At 42.6% G+C, this 16402-nt stretch overlaps 1 protein-coding gene across 2 annotated transcripts in view; it reads right to left on the minus strand.

The window, feature by feature from the left end:
• Nucleotides 1-292: 292 nt before the first annotated feature.
• The window catches only part of prox1a (prospero homeobox 1a), a 56910-nt gene continuing 40800 nt past the window's right edge, over nt 293-16402 (minus strand). For both annotated transcript variants that reach the window (XM_015946672.3, XM_070547253.1), the window contains exon 7: nt 293-820. In XM_015946672.3, coding sequence (XP_015802158.3) covers nt 635-820 — 186 coding nt within the window. In that variant the 3' untranslated portion in view covers nt 293-634. The remainder of the gene's footprint in view (nt 821-16402) is intronic.

A 16402-nucleotide genomic window follows, 5' to 3' on the forward strand; every position in this document is an offset into this window, starting at 1 on the left:
GTATCAGACTGAAAACGAGACGTGTGCTGTGGAGGGGCAGCCTGCAGAGCTACAACACAAACACTCAAGAGGAAGGTGATTTAAAAAAGAGGAGAAAAGCTGCCCATCTGTGCAGGTCCAGGTAAATCTGTGTGTGTGTGTGTGTGTGTGTGTGTGTGTATGTGGGGGGGGGGGGGTGTCATAGAAGACAGGATGTGAGATCGTACAAAGGATGAAAAATACAGAACATCACTTATTTTTTGTTTTTGATTTGAAAATTGTCCAAGTAACTTAAAAACATCCACAATAAAAAGATTTTTTTAATATATTATCTTTATTTTTCGTTCGCTCCTTATTTCAAAAGGCAAAAGGCTCATCAAACGTCATCCCTTAGAAAGTCTGAACAAGGCGGAGGAGGAAACTGAGGAGAATTTTTCTTTCATCCTTCTCCATTTAATTCCTAAAAGTCTCAATAAAATCAGCTAAGTCGTGCATCTTCACACAGTCTTCTTGAGGACAGCGTTGGCCTTTCAAGATGCCTCCAACCTCCTGCACACACTTAATTACAAGAGCTGTCCACCTAACACCTTTGGAGGAATCTTCTGACTGTTCTTGGAGGTTTGTTCCTCTTGCCTTCTGTCCTCGTCTGTCCTAGTCAGTCATGGAGGAGTTCTTGGAGGCAGTTGGGGGATTTAAAGACCTCGGGAACTTCACTGTCCAGCTTACAAATCACCTTGTAGATGGCCTTCTTCCACGAAGGATCTGCGTCTTTACCCGCCACGATGGCATTGAAGAACTCTCGTAGGGTCACCTGGGCCACCTCCAGAAACCGATCAGGAACCTGAAAGAGACAAAGGTGAAAACAGGAGAAGTGATATGATCGACATGATTATTAGAATAGAAACTTCTCAGGTTTCCTCTTTTGTTTCTTCTGCTCTACTCTGTTAGAATATTCACTCCTGATTATAAATAGGCTGAAAAAACAGAAGTGTGTTGCTTCTGTTTCAGAGAAACACTTGAAAGAGGCGATAACAGAAAATTCTGGGCAATCATCTAACCGCTGCCAGATGTTGGAGCCTGAAGTGACATTTGTACAGTGGAAACAGCTACTTTCATTTCTTGGTATTTCAAGAATCTTACATTTTATTTTTTGCAGTGACCTCATCCTAAATGGTTTTAACAAGAAGCTCACTTTTCAAAGAAATTAAAGAAGAAAACAAGATCGGAAAAAGCGCAGATTTGGTTTTAGTTTGAAAATACCACATGTAAAGGGTCAACGGTGTATTGGTGACATGTCCCATTTTTGCTTTTCTTCAGCTTTTATGCATTTTAACGTTTCATTTAGGACGCACCAATATGGAACTTTGAGCCAATACCGATATCCAATAATAATATAGCTGCTATGGCAGATAAACAATATTTGTCGACACACTTTGTATATATGTATATAATTTATTTTTTTATTATTCTACTCATATATAATAAACTCACACAACACATGTTCATGCTTCTGAGATGATTACCATCACTATCACATGACTACACATTTACACATCATCACCCCATCATCTTCTGAAACAGATTAAAAAAGTTCATTTTGTCTTCCTTATAAATCAAATCACTCAATTTTCTTTTTATGTTTATGTTTATGTTTATGTTTATGTATTTAGCAGACACTTTTGTCCAAAGCGACTTACAAGTGATAATCGGCATATTGCCCTTGAGGCTAACAACAACAATAACAATAACAACAACTTGACATCAATCATGGAGAGGAGGGAACAAGGAGTGGACAGTAGAGAGGGGGGACGGGTGCAGGGAGGGTGCTAGTTTAGAAGATGCTCTCTGAAGAGCAGGGTCTTCAGGAGTTTCTTGAAAATTGAAAAGGAAGCCCCTGTTCTGGTAGTACTTGGTAGGTCATTCCTCATTTGTGGAACGATGCATGAGAAGAGCCTGGATTGTCCTGAGCGTGGTGTAGGCACCGCTAGCCGACGATCCTGTGATGACTGGAGCGGCCGGGCCGAGACGTAAGCCTTTGCAAGAGGATTCAGGTAGATGGGAGCCGTACCGTCTCAGACTTTGTATGCTAGTGTTAGCAATTTGAATTTGATGCATGCTGCTAGCGGTAGCCAGTGGAGCTCAATGAACAGAGGGGTGACGTGTGCTCTTTTTGGCTGATTGAAGACCAGACGCACCGCTGTGTTCTGGACCATTTGAAGAGGTCTCACAGTACAGGCTGGAAGACCAGTTAGAAGGGCATTGCAGTAATGGAGGCGGGAGATGACAGTATATTGATCCAGGAGCTGGGTGGCATGTTGTGTTAGGTATGGTCTGATCTTTCGTATTTTATACAGCGCAAAGCGGCATGAATGAGCAACAGAGGTAAAATGATCTTTAAAGGTCAGGTGTTCATCAATCACAACACCCAGATTTCGAACTGTCTTTGAAGGAGCCAGAGATAGGAAGTCATTCTGGATTGAGATATTGTGCTGAATGGATGGTTTTGCTGGGATGACAAGTAGTTCAGTTTTAGAGAGGTTGAGTTGGAGATGGTGGGATTTCATCCATTTTGATATGTCAGAGAGACAATTGGATATTCGTGCAGAGACCGTGTTTAGTTTATAAGACAAACGTTTTGCGGGTTTTAAAGATGTTTATCTCATACCTGCTGACAGTTTCGACTGAAGGCTTCAGTCTTCCTCAGAGCGACTTTTTGCCGTTGTGTCATTTATCAGCTGGTCTGGGGGCGTTGTTGAACCACGCCCCCAGACCAGCCGAACTCCCTCTCGCCGGTTCTGGAGAATGGAGTCCCAGGTGTGTGATAGGGTTGATGGTGTTGCTGCCTCGCCTCCAGATCTCGATGGACTCCCTAATTCATCATTTGAAGCCGTTGTTTTCGGATGCGATGATTCTTCCATTGTCCCAGTCCATGATGTGGTTCGTGCTCCTGCAGTGATCTGTTATGGCTGATTTCTCGGTCTCCTGTTCAGCTGTGTTCTTTCGTGTTCTGGTGAAACATCCCCTTGTTTCCTTCTCACACTCTGTTAGATATTCTTTCTTCCGTGTGCTGTAGGCCCTTCCTGTTTCCCCTATGTATGTTTTGTCGCATGATTTGAGTCCATCGAGATCTGGAGGCGAGGCAGCAATACCATCAACGGGATGAGGGAGTGTACACCCTATCACACACCTGGGACTCCATTCTCCGGAACCGGCGAGAGGGGGTTCGGCTGGTCAGGGGGCGTGGTTCAACAACGCCCCCTGACCAGCTGATAAACAACACAACGGTGAAAAGTCGCTCTGAGGAAGACTGAAGCCTTCAGTCGAAACTGTTAGCAGGTATGAGATAAACATTTTTAAAACCCACAAAACGTTTGTCTTGTAAAAAGAAAATTGAGAAACTTGATCTTCTGAAACAGAACAAGATGGAAAAAATATCGGTTGTTAATATCAGCCCAGTTTCACTTATTGGTCTAATACTGTTATGTTATAACATGACTTACATTGGCGATACCGATATTGATGCAGATATATCGTGCATCCCTACTTTTCATGCATGTTTAAACGTCCAAAAAGCAGTTCTGCCATCTGTTTTCACCCAACAACTCTTGTGGAAGACATAATGTGGAACAAAAGGTCATCTTAAATGCACAAGTTTTTAAAAATCAATTATTTCATGTTTGCCTTTCAGAAACTAGTGGAGGATTAGGTGTTTGTATTCCTGTAACTGACTTCTTCCTCTGAACGCCTCTTAATTCTGCTTCCCTTTTCTTGGAAGCCTCAGGTTGTGTCAAACTTCCTTTTGCACACATCCAACAACTTCAAGTACAGTTTTTGTCCCCAAGTAGCATTTACTTCTTTCTTCCCCTGAACTTTAACGTTTTAAAAAAAGCTGTAAAAATCCAACGAAGGCAGGTGAACATCTAATCTGTCCGACTCTGAGCTTCAAGTTTAAACCAGATGATCATCTTTAGGAGATGCAGACATGAAATTGCATCCATCAGATGGCTTTTTGCGTTTTCATGCTGCAGAACAATGACACACACACACACACACACACACACACACACACACACACACACACACACACACCATATAAACACATAATTCATTCCTTTATTTTTTGTCCTTCCTCCTGGGGGCAAGATCATCCAAAGACACCAAACAACCTGACTGATTTCTCTCCCTTTCTCTCCTTCGTGTCTCTTTTAATCTTCTACTTTTCCCCCTTGTATGCAGATACAAACACACACACACACACACACACACACACACACACACACACACACACACACACACACACACACACACACGCAAACACACGCTGCTGACTCTTCTTGTCTGCACATCCACCTATACACCCCAACAATCTCACGCATGTGTAGAGGACGGCTGGGTGTAACCCCCGTCACGCGTGGCAGGACGTGCCAAGGTTAGCCGCCACCAGAACGGATGAATCGCTCCATGCGCACGCACACACACGGCTTCAATGATTCCCCGGACTCTCGTATACTCGCTCTACCCTAACCTACCCTTCCTCTCTTTTTAGCCAGCCCCCTGAGACCACTGTTATTTCAATGAGGCTCTCTGTCATTGTCTCGCTGTACACAAACACACATGCTAGCCCTCGCAGACAGAGAACAAAAGTTATTCAGGTGATGTCTGCAAGTTTAAATTGGAGGCTAGACACCCATCTGGGCTTTTTTTCAACAAGTTTAGTGACTTTCATCTTACTAAGTCTCTGCGGTTCAACTCATACACATAACTGACATGCAAAAGTGGTTAAGACCACCAGCCATGTTTTTTGACCACTGAAGGAAAAGATAGATTTTAAATGATAATATGTCGAAAATATCTGTGTTGTTCTGATAGTTAGTGAGCTGGTGAAGGTCTTGTTTGTCCAGGTGTTCCTATCAGGTTCAGGAGAATAGATAAGAGGAACGAAGCACTCAGTTTGCATGTGCATCTAAGTTGATCTAGGTCACTATACTGCAAGAAACTGTAAGTCTTCATCCTAGTTTACATGCATGGCAGAAAACCAAACTTGCAAATTAAGTGTGTTCCACTCTGGTACAATAGGTGGCGACATGAACCCTTTCATGTCAGCATTCTTCTGGTTAGCTTGTAGGGAGCCTAAGTCAGGTCTGCATCACGGGTCCCCGGAAGAAAGAAAAAAATGAATGCAAGTCAATGGGGCTGAAAACGCTGTTTTCTAATTCCGCTTGTTTTATGCCATGGATTTCACATATGATGTCCGTGAATTTTAAAGACACATTTTGACACCAAGTACACGCTTATTTTTGAACAAGGGGAACGATATTTTAGGTTTTGTGTGAAAATAAGTCCAGGACTACAAATGTGCTACACGAAAGTGACGTCATTGAACCAGACACGGAGAAAACTGAGGAAAAAGGGCTGTAAGTTCAGCAAACTTCCCACAGGAGGAAAGAACCACCATAAATTTGGTCATGTGGTAAGTAGCAGCTACGCTAGGGAGGTTGAGCTTATGTGGTGAAGTCACATATGCGACGTGCTGATTTATTGTTTGTAGTCATGCTAATTACTAACTTTTACAAGCTGATGAATCTCAAAGTACGTGACTGGCGTGGTCGAAACACCCATCATTACTTTTCATTTAAATTGCTGTACAACATAAATGTGATCCAGGGCGTAAGGCAAAGCGGATTAGCCCCGTTGACTTGCACTCATTTTTTCGTTCTTCCGGGGACCCGTGATGCGGAAGTGTCTTCGGCTCCCTAGCAACACAAATAGTAAACAAAGGCTGGCGGGAGTGAAGTAAAACAGGATATGCACAATGGTAAAAGGAATGGACAACACTACAGCACAGATTGATTGCTAAATACTGTTTGATGGTGTTACACGTGTTACTTTGTGGCAATGAAGACTGCTTCCACAGTCTCGTCACTTCCAGAAGGTGAGTGTACCAGCTGAACTGAGCCGTTTCCATGCAGAGGACGTCTGGTTCCTACCAGTGCTCGAAGACCCACGCTGGAGGGACTATGTCTCTCAGCTGGCCAGGGAACACCTTGGGATTTCCCTGGACGAGCTGGCTCAAGTGGCCGGGGAGAGGGAAGTCTGGGCCTCTCTGCTTAGGCTGATGCCCCTGCGACCTGACCCTGAATAACCGGACAATAATGGATGAATGGATTCAGCACGACTAGAACCAGTTCAACTTCAGCCGGACTGACACGTTTACAAGTGGCGTCTGGAGAATGTTTTTTAAGGCAAGGCGCATTTTAACAGATGTGCTGATAAGAACATGCCTGCTGAGAGATTTGCATGCCCAACTGCGAGAAGCTGCATACGATTAACAGCCAATTTTTTTATATTAACACATTAACGGCTGTCATGTTCAATAAAACACCCGAAAACACATGCAAATGGAACAAAACGACTGAAAACCAGTTACCCACAATGCACCTCGCCCGCTGCCTGTTCCACGGTGGGCGGGGTCACTACACAACGGACTACAAGCAAGAAAGCTGTTTCAAAAACATGCTTAATGTGGGCGTAGCACCATGGGTGGAGACTTTTTTCAACCAGATTTCCTGTTAAAAAATTACCTGGAGGACAGAGAGAGTGGCATTAAGGCAATGACTGCCAGCACCTACCTGCAGCTGGGTTTTGAACCTACAACCTGATTTCTACAAGGCAACAGTGCTACCATTTTCACCACAAAACCAGATACTCAAGAGAAGAACAGAAGGAGAGGTCTCCAAAATCTACCTCCTTTCTCTAAATCTGATCCCATAACAATCCACACCCTAAAGATTACAATCAAAGCATGTTGCTTGTTGACCATGACAACAGAGATGCCAATGACTCAGTAGGTAGGATCAGGTAATTGATATGCAAACTAGCTTGCATTAATGAAGATCTCTCTCTCTAAATTTTTGCAGCTTGGCACTCTACATTTTTTCTGTTTGAGTTGAGAAGCCTTAGATGAGGAGCAAATCCCTTTCCTTTGGTTCATTTGGTGCATCGTTGCAGGATCTAACCCTACAGGACCTTGAAAAACAGGCAGTTTGAGTGATTAAAAACAACTGGTTCAGCATGGATCACTAATGGTTGTTTACATTTTTAGTGCTACTCTGTCTGTTTGGCAGTAAGATGTAAACAGTGGTTCAAATCTGTAGTTCACATATGGGCAGCAATTTCATAATTATGGGCAGCAGTAGCTCAAGAGGTTGAGTGGGTTGTCCAGTAATCGGAAGGTTGCAGGTTCGATCCCGGCTCCGGACAGAGAATTCTGCTGTTGTGTCCTTGGGCAAGACACTTAACCCACCTTGCCTGCTGGTGGTGGTCAGACGGACCACTGGCGCCTGTGCTCGGCAGCCTCGCCTCTGACAGTGCCCCCCAGGGCAGCTGTGGCTACATCGTAGCTCATCACCATCAGTGTGTGAATGTGTATGTGAATGTATGAATGATGCACTGTAGTGTAAAGCTCTTTGGATTCCTTACTCTGAGAGGCCCTATACAAGTGCGGGTCATTTATCATTTATTATTCGTGCTAATTCCAGCTAAAGGTTAGCCCAGAAATCTAAACAGACCGTCAGTCGACAGCCCGACCAACCGACATTTGAGCTACGTTCTATTGTAGCCTCAGCAGATCTACCACTGGCCTGAGCAGTCTTGTGTCTTGCCAATCACAGCACTCTATTAGGCCTTTTTCTACAGCACTACTCGGTGGGACTCGGAAGGGTGCAGTTTGGTCTGGTCACCTTTTCCAACGGCACGGTTCGTATCTTCTCCCTATTTTTCCTCTTTTTAGTCTCTGCTTTTTTGTCGTTCCAAGTGCTCTGACCCGGGCGAGGATCAAAACTTTTGGCCGCTGACTGGCTAGGGGGCGGTGTCAATGCCCCAGAGCTTTCTGGCTGCTGGCTGCTGCCTTGCGGCCCCCAGCCATTTCCTGGTTCAAAGACTGACAAAAAGCCAGACAACCGAATGTTCAGTATCATCATCGTTTGTGCCGAGTCATATTTCTGTGTACCATACAGATCGTCTCACACTACTGTTTATTCATCACTTCTTGCAAGTTTTTGCCTAGAGTAAAGATCAACCCCCACCCCCACCCCCCCATCCCCTGTTGTTTGGGGGCTAAGCACAGATTGGGATAGATTAATGTCCATTATTGGGATTTTGAGAGGTTGAGGACCAAGGAACTTTAAGACAGAGAGGAAATTATCTCTGTCTGGCCCCAAAACAATTTCTAATCAGAATCTGACCCTCTTGAGCCTGCAAGGCTCCAACGAAAACTCCTCCCTCAGAACATATGTGGAGTGTGCCGTCGCTATGGCAACTCAAACATGTCTCCTATCCCAGCCTGGGCGGGACTGCTGGAAGGCCGCTGAATCGTTCCAGGTTCACTGCAACCATCCAACCCTTAATGCTCCTCCCACTGTTCAGACAGAGGTGACATGCGCTGCTTGTAGTGGCTGCAGGAACCGAAGTGTGGATAGTCCCAAACCCTACCACCCCACCTAGTGGACACTTATGTTGTGTGATGTCTGAAGTCTGTTGCATATCTGTCTGAGGTGTTTGTTTTTTTTTTTTTTTTTTTGCAGAGCAAAGCTGCCCTCCTGGTGGGGGGTAGCTCTGAAGTGCCTTTTTTTCCCTCCACCTGAACCAATCTTCATGTAACCCTCTGATCTCTATTAAGGTAACGCGACTCAGGGTTGCGAATGACCACAGTCACCAATTATTGTCATGTGTCTTGCCCATGTATGTCTGATCTCTGAATTGTGTGTACTGAAACTCTAATTGCCCTCGATCTGGGATTAATAAAGTATCTTTGAATTTGAATTTGAAACTACGATGGAGAAAAAACTACAAAAATGGCGTTGGCTTAGGAAAAACGCTCATTTGAAATGTATTTGGCATCAACTTTGGACTCTTTAGACTTGGGGGTTTCTTTAAGATATGCACAGATAGAGGTACTTAAGTCTTTTATTTATCAAAAAGGGTGTATTTGCTTCTTTTTCTTTATTCGTAAACAATGACTTCCCTGCTCATTGATTTCTGCGGCAAGGGATTTGGCACTTTGTTGCTATGATTGATTTTTGCACTGTCCAACTGTGTGAAGAGACAGTTTGAAAGACAACCCTAGATTCTGCCTCATGACTGAGTTGTTTCAATGGGTTGTGGCCAGACTGTATAGGATGACTTCCTATGCTTGCTAACTGTGGAATGTCTAGTTTGGGTGTCCACAAAACTTTAAAACTAAAGTTAACACATTTTATTTACCATTTTCAGATGAAGTTTAGGTGTTTCAATCAAAACATTTTAATATCATTCTTTATATTATAAAGTCTTCACATTGATATCCTCATGAACTGTATTTGCCCCTTTCACACTAGCATCAGCTCCACACAGCCCGGATAGCCCCAGTCAGCCCCAGCTTGGCCCGGTTGATTCCACACATCCTTGCTCAGGAATGCAAGGAATGCAGTCAGAGAAGCTCTCAGCTCCTAGGTAATCAGCATGATAATGCCGTAAGCCCAGATAGGCCGATTCTACCCACCAATCGTAGGCTTTCCCTAATGGAAGGTGTATATTTGAACAGGCTTATCAATCAGTAATGGGTGTGTTGGCCCTGGTCAGTGTTGCCAGATGTACGATAATTATCGTATTTGTACCATAATTTTGGGCTCTGTACGATGTACGATCAATAGTTCCAAAAATCCTCAAATGTACGATAATTTCACATTGCATCTAGTAACACAGGTGAAAGGCATTCTGCTGCGACAGACAGTGAATCAGATGAGGAGATCCAGATCAGCAACTAGGTGAGTAGGCTTCTTTGTCATTTATTGGGTCAGTGTTTCCACTGCTGTGATGTTTTGTTGCGTGCGTTTAACCTATGTAGAAATGACATAAATAGGACTGCGCAAATGTGCATATTGTGTCAATGCGTGGATGTCGGAGTGGTGCCAACACACTCTGCACGTTTATAGGCATTATATTACTGGTTTTAAAGATGTTTAATTAAACAGGGCAATATAAAACACCTTCTTTGTTATATTATATTGGGATGAGAAGTCGTTTATAGAACGTTATTATCAAATTTATAATGTACGATAATTTGTACTGAAAAACGATCATTTAGGCCTCTCTGTACGATATTGTGGGATTTTGGATCTGGCAACACTGGCCCTGGTTAGCCTGAAGCAGACCACCTCAGGAAGAGGCCTGAAAAACAGTCCGGTTGCATACGACAGACCATTACCGCAATATTACTGCCAAGCGAGGCGGAACGAATGCCACAATATTCGCGCAACGCCATGCCAGCATGGCGCGTTTATAGACATACCATGGCGGTAATATTACGCTGATTTGCCGGCATGGTGTGTCTTATGAAAGAGGCTTATGCTATCCAGACCACACAGAGCCGATACTAGTGTGAAAAGGGCTCTAGAGGACAACTGCAAGAGTTTTAAATCTTCCATATCACCACAGTGCCACCTCCAAGCTTCAAAGGAGACATTACCAGTTCACTTTGTGATTTTATTTAGCTTCCTTTTATATTCACACTGACTGTAGTAAAATGTTATAAATTGGGTTTTGTCAGATCATGAAGCTTTTATTTTTACAATTCTTCTTTGAAGCTGAAGTTTCCTAAAATCGGGGAAAATATGTTATTTAAATAGACACCTGATTTTCCCCTCTGCACAATTAGAAAACCATAGACATGTACGAGATGCATAAACAGAGATTGTCCTTGTGTTTACATAAAAAGAGGCGGGACTTATAATTTGAAATGGGAATAGCCACTATGGGAGCTTGTCATGTTATGTTTTTGACTAACAGTTAAAAAACAGACAGACAAAATTAGACTTGTGTATAAAAATATCAGTTATCTGCAAAAAGACTATTTACCGTATTGGTTAACTTGTGTATTCTCAGACCTGGTGGAGCAGTGTCCACTTTAATGAGGACGGCATTGTTTGTTCGTTCACTTCAGATTAGCTGCAACACCCAAATGATCCATTTCCATCTAGTGTAAGACGTGTCATACAGCTACATCCTTACACATTTCCTTGTACTCATCCAATAGAAATGAACCGCGTCAACAAGTGGGTGGTGCCGAGCTAAGGATAAAACCTAATGTATGAGACGTTTCGGGGCCCTTTGGACTGATAACCATGCGGGGTGGCTTCAGGGGGTCACTTTGTCTCGTTCGTACCATTTTCTACACTATTTTTTAATAAACTAAATTAAAACCAAACTAGTGAATAATGGTCATTATGTGTTACTGGTCTTAAAAGAATCAGGAAATTATGGTCCACTAGTTGGAGATGATCCTGACAAGAAAGAGTTGTCTACAGACCTTAACAACAACAAACGGTGCTGAAGCTCAATTTTACACATGGAGGTTTTCGACCAGAGCGCTAAAAAATCAGCTGCCATGAATTGTGCTAATTTCATTCACGTTTATAAAAAACTAACTGAAAAATGATCATTAAGCTGATGTATAATCTGTATTTTGCTATCTACGTTTTCACTAATAGTGTAAAAGTGCCTCAGTGGTGATGCACAGAACTCTGCTCTACAATATAAACCAAAAACCTGAATTGATTTTAATTATTAGACTTCAAGAGGTGCTTGGAAATAATTCCTGTGATCTTAAAAAGGCTGCAGAACACTGTAAAAGCCTCAAAGTCAAGATGCTGTTTAATGGTTGCTGTGAAACTGTTCACAGGAACAAATAAAAGTTGAAACCTGAGCTTGATCTTGAAGGTGCCTTTGAGACAACCTCCCCCTCTCCTGGTGTACACGCCCTCATCCTTTAGTTGTCCGAGTCCTAAAACAGGACAAACGGCTTGCCTTCATTTCACGTTCAGCTCTTTGTTTTAAACGTCTGACCTGAAATTCAGGATTTATTTTTTTTTAATTTTGGTTTAGTGCTGCGGCTGATTGGTGTGTTGTTGTAAACGTTTCAGGGGGACGGCGCTGCAGCCGGCAGCTCAAAGTGCTGAAGCAAGGCTACAAAGAGGACATTGCTGACTTGCATAGAGGTACAGAAACACAAGCTGAAAGTATGAAATAAAGCAGAGAGGATGGTGTGTGCCACACAGACACACACTTACATCCAGATGTCCAGATTTGTCCAACCATCGTAAATCAGTCCAATAAAGAGGTCTAAATTAGACCATCATCAATACAGATGGGCCTGTTTTCCGTGTGTGTGTGTGTGTGTGTGCGTGTGTGTGTGTGTGTGTGTGTGTGTGTTAGAGGGAGATTAACTGGCTAGCATCTTGATATGGCATCTAGTTGCCAGGAGAGCAATAGTAAGAGGGAGGAACGGGGGATAGAAAGTGGGAAAGAAAAAGTAAGTTAAAGAGGAAGAGAGACACTTTGTTTCCAGTAAACATAATTCACATGATTGCTCTGGTTTGGTGGGTAAATATTGGATGAGGAGAGGCCCAATTACCTCATCATCATCTCTCTGTCTCGCTCACTCACACACACACACACACATACACACACACACACACACAAGCCTGTAAATCTGTAAACTGCTGTCCAACAAAGAAGCCTGCTGGGAGGCTTTTCTTTCATTGTTTTCCTTTTGTCTTCCTGCCACGACCCTAACCTAAGATCAAGACTTACTGGAGCTGTCATCAAAAAGAATCATCCGCATTAAATTGATTCATCAACTATTTTGGGGTTTTTGTGAAAAAGTGACAACTCCCTGAAAAGCCTATGTTCAGAGAAACAGCTGTTAAACCTCCTGCACTTATATAGCACCTTCTAGAGTCCTAGGGCCATAGACATGAACAAGTAGATAGCCCGTTGTGTGCTGGAGAACGTAACACCGTCGCCGCCATATTAGGTGGGTGCTTGTTTTTTGTACAGCCTATCGAAAATGATTGAAAACAGGTCATGTGGAATTACTATTGACTTTTCTAGCCTACCTGTTGGAAGTTTATGTTTTAATTTAAATGTTTATTTTATTTTATGCAATAATATCATTAATTTAACTAGCGATGAGTGAGTGCACCGCTATCTGTCTGTGTTCAACCATCTAAATAATCTGTATCTGTGCTCAGAGTGGGCGGTGCCTAAACCGGAAATGGGCGTGGCCAGACAGGCAGTGGGGTGGGCTTACCTCAGTACATTAATTTGAATCGGAAATTGATACGGACTGATCATAAGTTGCTTTATGCATTGTTTATTTGAAAAGTATTTACAGAGCAGCCTCACAATTGAGATTCAGTGTTTTTGATCACAAAAGTAAAGAAACTATTACAGAAAAAGTTTTTCAATAAACTCAGAACATGAATACTTAAGGGCGCGAATGAATACAACTGAACTCATGCAGTAGGAAATCTGAACTACTAGAACAACACACAACATTTTCATTTGAATTTTATGATCAAACAGATTTTTTTTCCTTATGTTCTTGGCGTCATTGCTGCCTAATTCATTTTTCATTAATTTTGTTTCACCAGCATCTCTTCCAGTTTTACAAATGCAGGTTGTTTGACGACATCTGCTGATGTCATTTCCCACTGAGTTACCAGCATGAGTTAATCACAAGTCCCACCAAATCTTTCAAAGTACATACCTCAGTACAGGTACTCAGTGGGTACCTGAAAAGGCTTTTATACCACCAGTTAAGTATCTTGCCCAAGAACAAATGGGGCCTGAACCTGCAACCCTCAGGAAATGGGGCGGGCACTTAGCTCCCCTGCCACTGTCGCCCCTATTTTACTTTTATTGATCACCTTGGGGAAATGTCTCTATACATTTCACCCATCCTTACCTATTCAAAGGGAGCAAGGGGCTTAAATTTGTTTTGGGCCCAGATGGCAACTTTAGGGTATCTTACCCTATAGGGTTCTTCAGCATGTGGCCTGTGAGGCCTGGGGGTCAATCTTCTCACCTTCTGATCAGAAGGCAACCTCTCCCCTATTCGGCCCTAGTTTTTAATTAATTAAAATACAAAAATCATAGTAAATAGTATTTAAACAACACCTAGCAACAGTGGTCTCCTCTTCACTATTTTAGGTTCCTAACAAAGCAGGTCAGGAGCACAAAAGGCCAGGGCTGAACTAAAGGAGAGCACCTCACATGTAGGCTACGCTCTTACTGAGTCACAAACACAAGAAACGTTAAACAGACGGATAAATAAGGCATCACCTTGTTTACCTCAGGTAAAACACGGTGAAGGTCTCTGTGGGGCTTCTCCCTTGCACATCTTTTTTGGTTTGCTTAATAACCGCTGAGGCATTTCAGGGACGTCCTGTTAACATTTTCTCTGATTTCCATCCTGAAAAAGTCGTTCGGATGCTTTTCCCCTTTAGATGTGTCCTCTTCTCTTTATATTCCTTTTTCCTCCCGACCCTTTCCCTGGCTCAAAAGAAAACGGTTAAGGAATTTTTCTGCTTGTCTGAACCTCACAGTATTCAAATGGAAACGTTAATACTTTAATGATCATGTGCTTCACCTTGCTTGTACGGTTAAAGAAATCTTTTCAAGACGTTGCTGCTCTTTTTAGTATAGTCTGAAAACACTGAAGGTTTTTTTTTTCTATAAATCTTTGGCTCTGTGGCCTTGAGAGCGGCCCCTCTGTTGGTCGGTGGAGTAGCGCTGCATCAAGGAGACAATACTGGAACTCTTTCTTGCTGCACCTTCAGAGGATGGCTGTGTGTGTGTGTGTGTGTGTGTGTGTGTGTGTGTGTGTGTGTGTGTGTGTGTGTGTGTGTGTGTGTGTGTGTGTGTGTGTGTGGCTGCATACCAAAACAACATCTGCATCTGTTTCCTTTTCCTCCCCATCACTCCCTCACTCTTGCTGATATCAGACGTGGTTTTGGTCGCACAAAAGGAGAAAAGTACAGCTTTGTGGATGATTTGGATACGAAATTAAAAGTTTATCATGTATTTCTTTGAAATTGTACGTGAATAATTGGTATGGATGTTTTAGTGGCTACAAATCCTCCACAAGATATTCAAGATCTGACCAAAGCTGCTGTTACATCCTCATTTGCATGTTCTCCCTGTGCACGTGTGGGTTCTCTCCGGGTAGTCCGGCTTCTTCCCACAGTCCAAAAACATGGCTGTCAGGTTGATTGGTCTGTCTAAATTATCATTAGATATGAGTGTGTGTGTTTCGTTGTTTGTCCTGTGTGTCTCTGCGTTGCCTTGCGATGCAATGGCAATCTGTCCAGGGCGTACCCCGCCTGTTCGCCCGGAGCCTGCTGGAGACCAGCCCTCTGCAACCCTGTGTGGTCAGGCGGGTAAAGAAAATGGATGGATGGATGTCTTAATTACATCCAGTGATTGATACTGTACGGAAGTACAATTTTTCTGTATCAGTACATTACTTAACATGTTTTCTTGAGTGGTACTTTTTTTTTCTTTCACTCCACTGCGTTTAATAACAATTAGTCAACTACACATTCATAAAAGTTTCTAAAGTAAAAGTGATTTAATTTGCATTTGTTCTGAAACCCACCTCACCCCAGTCTGACAGAGACTGGCAGCACTCCCTCGTCTTTGCACCAGACTGCAGTTCCCAAAGCGATCGCACTTTAGATAACACTTTACAATAAGGGTCCCTTTATTAATGTTACTTAGTGCATTATTAAGCATTAATAAACAAAGGAATCCTTTTAGCATTCCTGAAAATGAACTATTATACTATAAATCTAGTACTATAGTGTCCTTAAGGTTAGGACAAATGCCCAGGGGGTGTCGGGGGTCTGCTTAGTAATGTATCACGTAATATTATTATTAAGCAGTTGTTATACTTTATTTAATAGTTTAATAATGCTTAATAAAGCATTACATAACATTAATAAAGGGACACTTATTGTAAAGTGTTATCGCACTGTAATTTGCAATTTGCCCCTTTATCTGTACTTTCTACTTAAAGAGGGACTGCACACCTTCAGAAAATATAACTTCACTCCTAGTCAAGATTTGAAAAATGCTATGAAAGTGGGCGTTGCCAGGAGGAACGGAGTGGCATGGCTAAGTGTGGGGAATTTCCATCCTGGGAGGGAGGGTGAGGGGGAGTGGGAGGAGACTGTACCGATGACATGAAATTGTACCAGCCCCAGTCAGTCACAAGTTTAAAATGCAGTAGCTGCTGTTCTGCCACAGGGGGCAGCACTAAGACGTTCTTAGACCTAGATTCTAGATTTAATCAAGTTTACACAAACATGTCAAAAATGCACAGAAACAGAAAGATTGCATTTGTTAACATGCAATTATACAGTTTATAAGCAAAAAAAATGTTATTTTGGGGTTTAGTTACTCTTTAAAGACCAAGGATATTGAGAAACCATTTGTTACTTAAAGAGCAAGTCACCCCCAAATCACATTTTTTTTTTGCTGATAAACTATATAAAGGAGTGACTAATCATGCTACAGACACGTGTAGTCAATAATTTGGCAGTTC

The sequence above is a fragment of the Nothobranchius furzeri genome, chromosome 2 (genome assembly GCF_043380555.1).
Source record: "Nothobranchius furzeri strain GRZ-AD chromosome 2, NfurGRZ-RIMD1, whole genome shotgun sequence".
Classification (NCBI taxonomy): Eukaryota; Metazoa; Chordata; class Actinopteri; order Cyprinodontiformes; family Nothobranchiidae; genus Nothobranchius; species Nothobranchius furzeri.